The sequence below is a fragment of the Apaloderma vittatum genome, unplaced genomic scaffold (genome assembly GCF_000703405.1).
Source record: "Apaloderma vittatum isolate BGI_N311 unplaced genomic scaffold, ASM70340v1 scaffold22026, whole genome shotgun sequence".
Lineage (NCBI taxonomy): Eukaryota > Metazoa > Chordata > Aves > Trogoniformes > Trogonidae > Apaloderma > Apaloderma vittatum.
This window is the reverse complement of record NW_009721532.1, coordinates 1227-8192: the sequence shown is the minus strand read 5'-3', so window position 1 is coordinate 8192 and position 6966 is coordinate 1227. Positions and strand designations below refer to the sequence as shown.

The following is a 6966-nucleotide window of genomic DNA, read 5'->3' as shown; positions in this document are numbered from 1 at the left end:
CCCTATTTTTTTCTTTCTATATTTTTCAGCTACAGAGTCCGTCTTGTCTTTCGTGAGCTAAGGGTTTGTTATGTGATGCCTGTGCTATAAGAGCACAGTAACACCTGAGCTCTAGTTGTAGCTTAAGTGAGAGTAATGAAAAGCCATAAAGATGCTGCTATTTCCAAAGTGCTTAAATATAGAGTTTGTATCATAAAGATTTTGTCCATTTTTATTAAGACTATGTAGATCAAGAAAGGCTGCATTTTTTTATTTGTAGTTCATTTTCCATGTAAACATTAGCTCGTCAGCCCATTTTACAAAGATCCATGTGAAGTCATGAGTAATACTTGGTATGTCTTTGTATATGGCATTTAGGATAGGAGATTAACTTGATTTTAAGTTTGGAGCTTAAAAACTGAGGAGTTTGATCTGAACTGGTTATTTGGAGTTTAAGCAAATCAGCATGTGTGATAGAGGGAAAACAGGCCTTTGCAGTGGCACGGTAATGTAAATTCCCTGGAAGCATGTTTGGTGAAGTTCACTGTTAGATTGTGAATAAGCAGAATGCCCATGTGCCATTTAGCTTGACAACAGAACTTACAACAGTAAAAAAAAAAAAGAGACAAAAAAAACCCCACAGCATCAGGGTTATTGTGGTCCTTTGGCACCAAACTGAGTTTTCTGATTTTCTGTCTTCCATTGTACAGTTTAAAAGTGATGGCAATTAGCTTATATTATCTTGTGCTTTTCTGTAGTGTGGCTTTGCTCTCTTACGTCAAAGAGCCCTGCAGCTGGAAGAGCTCACGTTAGGCAAGGATACACCAGATAATGCTCGAACCCTCAATGAGCTGGGAGTACTCTATTACCTGCAGAATAATCTTGAGTAAGTTATATAAAAATGTAAATTGTGACACATCTGCTGAGTGTTTTCATAGATCTAAATGGAAGCAAAGAATTGAGAACTTGCATTAGATGTAGACACATGATCAAATACACATTATAGTGCTGTCCTTGATTCATTCTACTGGATTTTTTTGTGCTGTGAAATTCACTTGTATTTTCTAGAGTTGATGCCATCAGCATGTAAATATTTAACAAGTCGGTGCATTTCCTGCCTTTAGAATTGATGTTCCACAATTAAATTTAACCTAGCCTTTGTTGCAAATAGCAATTCTCTTGAAATTTATGCCCCCTTTACTCAATCTTCACTGTTTTGTGACCATCCTTTGTAGTGTCCATTCTTGAACAGCAGGTTTGTTGTTTTTCTGTGCAAAACACTCAAAATGCCAGCATTACAAGAAGTTGCGAGTTAAATATTCACTGTGCTTGGAATCCTCAGGCTCTTACCCTGCTGGCCTTTTTAAGGGCAAAAGAGGACACAGGAGCACAAAGGTGTTCTAAAAGCAGACAGAGCTAAGCAGGAGTGTTGAAGAATGAGAATAAAAGGTGCAGAGCAGTTCTGACTGCGTGGTTAGCCACTCTTCACGTCAACTTCTTCACTCCATAGGGCAGTCTAAAACTACATATTGTAAGGAAATTGTAAAGTTACCTTAAATCCCACTGCTGAACTGAATCTTTGCAGAGAAGAAAGAAAGTGCACAGCAAAAAAGCACAGAGTAAATTCCGGAAGTATTTTATGTCACCAGGAGTTGTTGGGTAACTACAGAAGTGTATCGTAATCTAGGCTCTTACGCAAAGAATGTCTGTGAGGTGCAGGACCTTTACAGTGAAGGAATTGATTTTTTTATCAGTTGTTAGAAATGTAGGATTTTTCATCAGTTTACCTTCATGACATCACACCAAAGGGACCGATTGTAGAGGAGCAATATCTATCTAATCTCATACAAGATCATTTTATGTTCCACATTATTCATGTGTAGTTCCTGTCCAACACAACCTCCTTCTAGAGTAACCCTATCTGCACTGTTTCATAGGTGAGCTAAAGTATCAACTTTGTTCTAGTAAAGGTTTAAGTCATTTGTTTTAATGGATGTTGTGTCTCTGTTCTGAAATGGCAAGAGCAAGATTGACTTTATTCTTACTGCATCAAATGATCGAACAATTCAATGGCAGAAGGGTATGTCACTTCTAGTTGTTACATGTCCCCATTCGGCCCCCATGTGTTGCCTGATCTAGTTGAGAGGCGTCCCTGCCCATGACAGGGAGGTTGGATTAAATGATCTCTAAGGTCCCTTCCGGCCTAGGCCATTCTATGATTCTGTGTTATATCACTCATCACACTTTAGCCTTTAAACAGAGTGAACACCTTTTGACATTTGTCCAAGAGCTCTGGAATTGAACCTACAGCTCTGTGTGTGGGTTTTGTTTTGTTCTCTAATGTGAAATGGATTTTTCCAGTTTACTATGCTGACCTCTTGGGAATAGCATCACACATAGTTTGTGTGTATGTCAGGATGACAAACTGCCTAGTTATAATGGATGCTGCCAGTGTAGTGTGGGGATCACCTGTTATTTGTGGTAGAGAACTGTTGTAAATCTGTGATGGAACAGCAGTATGCTACTCTAGTGAAAGAAGGTAGGCCCTTTTGATAGGGAAGTACTTGAATGGTGGCATTTTGCAGAATTTTTCTCTACTTTGTCACTTTTAGACACACTCCTATGAGAATCTGGCTCCTGACATATAAAACTCATTCTAGACTCACCCCATTTAGTCTGGAAGCTGTCTGCGGAACCCTGTAATGTATTTTATATGAAAGTCCATTACCAGATGTCAGTATCTGCGCAGTTCCCAAGGCTGGATTCGTTCTGTTTCAAACATGTGCTTTGGCCTGGAAGGATGTTACTAGCTTTAAAATAATGTTGAATGAATGTCTTCCGTAGGACAGCAGAGCTTTTCCTTAAGCGTTCCTTGGAAATGAGAGAGAGAGTCCTGGGACCCAACCATCCCGACTGCGCCCAGTCTTTGAACAACCTGGCAGCCTTGTACAACGAGAAGAAGCACTACGACAAGGCTGAGGAGCTCTATGAAAAAGCTTTAGACATCAGGAGGAGAGCACTGGCTCCAGACCACCCCTCCTTGGCTTACACGGTGAAACACCTGGCAGTGCTCTACAAAAGGATGGTAAGCACAAGCCCGTGGCGTTTTCTCATGACCTGAATTAACTGCAACGCTTTGCGTTGTTACAGTCCTCGATCCAAAAGGCCTGGGTCATGGGAATTTTGTCAGCTGTTGGCACTTGTCGGTGTCAGAGTGATGCGAGGTTTCCTGCTGTTTCACCAAGATCAAATACAGAAGATGACGAGGACATTTTTTTCTTTTGTATTTGCACATTTACCATCCTTCAAAGAGAAAAGAGTCCTTGAAGACAATCGCTTGGATCAAATGCTTCTGTGGTTTTGCTCAGTGATTGTTATCTGATGTTATATGCATGAAATTGTTCTGGGTCATGTATTCTGTGCTTATTCTGTGCTTTGCTAGTTTGAAGGATTACCAATTAAAATTTATGGTGAACTAGTGATGCACGGAAGAGTGGAGGAAGAGAAGGGATAGGAATTGGATGTAGAAAACAACAGTTAGTTATAAATACTTATTCCAGATGAATTACTGATCATCTTCAAACTGTAGCATGGTGATGCTTTGAAAAAAAACAAAGGAGAAAATTTTGATTTGAATTTTGCAATTACAGTGAGCCGTTATACAATGGCCGTTTGCAGTATTTTAATTTTTAATTGCTATTAAATATGATAATTCACATTCTAGTACAGAAACCTAAGCATACTTCTGAAGTATACCCAGTTCATGTCTGAGTAGATTCAAATTTGGAGGAAAACATTTGCTGGCAAAATACAGTAAAACTGAAAGAAAGAAATAGACGTAACTGAGAAACACATCAACTGGGAGTTGAGTATGTTCAGTATTTTGGAAAATGAGTTCCTAATAAATTTGATGCTAAACGAACTGCGCAGAATCTAACTATGAATTAACCAAGTTGAACCTTTATTCTGGAAACAGTTACATCTTCAAGGCTTTTTCTTTAAAAGAGATTTTACTGTTATAATTTTGACATATGACCACTGAATTGCTTTTTCCCTGTTACTTCTAGGGGAAACTTGACAAGGCTGTTCCCCTGTACGAACTAGCAGTTGAAATTCGACAGAAGTCATTTGGCCCAAAACACCCTAGCGTAGCAACTGCTTTGGTAAATCTAGCTGTCCTTTATTGTCAGATGGTAAGTTTTTCAAGTCTTACATGTTAATTAAGATTTCCTGTCTTAGCGGCAGAGTTAATGATTTGTACCTAAATGATACCAAAGAAACTTAGTCACGTTTAAAAGGGAAATTCCTTATAAGACTTGCAAATTTGTCTAGAAAGAATATTTGGCAAGGAGAACATATGCAGAGAACAGGCAATTGCCATGTCTGGCATTTCACAGGACGCTGGGGCTGACACTCTTTGGATTGTCAATAATGCTCATGTGCTTTGTAAGACAAGAGCTCGAGTTTAGCATTTTCAGCGATAACAGTGTTTATCCCAGTATGGTGGGACACAGCTCCACCACCGAGTTGGAGGGAAACATAATCCTTTGAAATGTAGGAAGAGTGCTTGATGAATTGCAACTCTGTCTTCTCTATCTGTGGAAGCTGTAGACTTTCTAAGTCTACACCTAATAGGAGATTCAAAGGAGATGCAGTCAGCTTACTGAATTCCTTACTTGGCATCGATAGGAGTGAGCTATAGATTGTTTTCTTCTTTTCTGTATTTCTGCAATCTGCATATCTGATTTCAAACCAGGATTAAAGCTGCCTCAGGTAAAATTAAAGAGCATTTGATAACTCAAAACTTTCAGGACTGAGATTTTCAAAACTGCCTAGGACGTCTTGACCCTGATTATAATAATAATAAGCACAAGCCAATTGCTTTGACAATCTCAGTTATCATCCTAATCTCTTGATAGTATTGAGAACTCAAAAAAACCTTTTTGGTATATACATATGCATGATTTTGTATCTAGGATGTATTGATACTATGTTGGAAAAAAAAAGGATTAGCAAATATAATGCATGTCTGTAACAAACTACTCTCTGCTACCCGAAGAAAAAGCAGGTTGAAGCTTTACCTCTCTATGAACGTGCATTAAAGATTTATGAAGACAGCTTTGGTCACATGCATCCTCGTGTGGGCGAAACTCTGAAAAACTTGGCTGTGCTAAGGTAAGGTTATATGCTTTAGCCCAATAAAAGCCAATCACTACAAAAATTACTGGATGAAACAAAACATATATCCTTACTTACTAGGAAAGTAACAAGTCTTAAGTGCACTTTGTTGATAACATAGTGTGCATTTCAGTTTAAATAGAACTGTTTTGTTTGTTTCAACTTTGTTTTACTCTTCTCCAAAGCTACGAAGGGGGAGACTTTGAGAAGGCAGCTGCACTTTACAAGAGAGCTATGGAAATAAAAGAAGCAGAGACTGTGTTGATAGGTGGAAAAGCAACTTCGCGACACTCCTCGAGTGGAGATACGTTCAGCATAAAAAGCGCTCTGTCACCACACATTTTCCTGGAACATGGACAAAGGTGATGTAAACCTCCACATAGAAAAGGCAGTCTCTGTTGCTATTTTAAAGCAGACTATGACAAATCCATTTTTTCTAGGATAGGGACCGACACCTGTCTTCATGAATGACAGGGAAACAAAAGTTTAAGCTTGAAATCCTTCCATGTTAACTTTGCAGACTGTGTGGTACGAATTGAGCTGCTTCCACTGTGTGTAGATACACATACCTAGTTACTAGCTAATGCCAAAAACGTGGATTTGATACCTCTTAGCCTGAGTGCCAGGACTATAATGAATCAGGTTGAACCAACTGTATATACTCCATGGGCTGGTTCTTATTTCTATGTTGTAAGAGCCGGGCTTGTAGGATTTGTGTGTTCTTGCTTCATAAGCCCTTTTTAGAAGACTATAAAGTTGTTTCTAAAGAGTCATTTTGAAAAAGTCAAAATACTGTCCTACCCAAAGTTTTACCTGCAAGGCAATTTCAGCTTTAAGCAAACATCCATTCAAGGGACTTGTGCAAAAAGGATTTGTTTCCTTAGGAAGCTGATATATGTAAATATATCCTCATCTCCAGTCAAATCTGTTGTCAGATCCAATTGTGTTCAGTAAAAATACTTCAGTGAAGAATTGGAATGATTATAACCCGATTCCCTGGTGTCAACCCTTTAGTGATACTTTCACTATTTAGTACCATCAGATTCCTTAGTGAAGGGTCTTGCAGCTCTAATCATAGTATCTGTTTACATTTGTGTAATTGTAATTACAGCTCATGGAGATAAAAAAAGTAATTTGTGTATCTGCTGTATGCCAAATAATCCTTCTGTGTATGAGAATTGCACCTCAAAACAGTGTCACCAGTATCAGTGGAGATTTAATCATACAGTCAGAATATCAACATCTCAGTAACATTCATGATACATTGTAAAAACAACCTCCTTTTATAAGATTGCCAAATAAACAAAGCTGGACTAAACCATTGCAGTATGATTTAATTTGTTAGTTCAGAACAAAAGAAGTGATAAATTTTCATTATGTTTTATAGTTAAGAGTAGATTATACTTGTAAATGTCTATTTAATAAAAAAAAATCTTTAAAGCTGCTTTTTTTGGATGCTGTTTATTTTTAAATAATTTTAACCATTGGTACCTACCATCATCTTGATGTAGTTTCTAATTATTTCAAATTCTTCTCGTTGAAGGTCTGAAAGTAGCAGGAGAACCATTTTGCATACTCCAAGAGGGCATGCAAAAGTGTATTAATTTGCTCATAATTTGTACGTGAAGTAAAATAGGAAACAGTTGCCTGTTGTAAAGCTGTCACTCATGTGATAGCAGTCACATCAGCCAAATAGGTATGAGGCAAGATCAGCTGACCTGGTGTAGAAATGAGTCAACCTCATTTCAAGCCTCAGGGTCTCCAGCGCCAGGTGTGTGCCTCACTTTTAGTGTTCCCAATAGAAAGGTA

The 6966-nt window shown here is 38.3% G+C and overlaps 1 protein-coding gene across 1 annotated transcript in view; it reads left to right on the top strand.

The window, feature by feature from the left end:
- Positions 1 to 5623, top strand: part of NPHP3 (nephronophthisis 3 (adolescent)) — a 24543-nt gene extending 18920 nt beyond the window's left edge. Inside the window, exons 23-27 of the mRNA XM_009871434.1 lie at positions 738 to 865; positions 2824 to 3064; positions 4047 to 4172; positions 5039 to 5154; positions 5343 to 5623. Of these exons, the coding sequence (XP_009869736.1) occupies positions 738 to 865; positions 2824 to 3064; positions 4047 to 4172; positions 5039 to 5154; positions 5343 to 5523 (792 nt within the window). The 3' untranslated portion in view covers positions 5524 to 5623. The remainder of the gene's footprint in view (positions 1 to 737; positions 866 to 2823; positions 3065 to 4046; positions 4173 to 5038; positions 5155 to 5342) is intronic.
- Positions 5624 to 6966: the final 1343 nt, after the last annotated feature.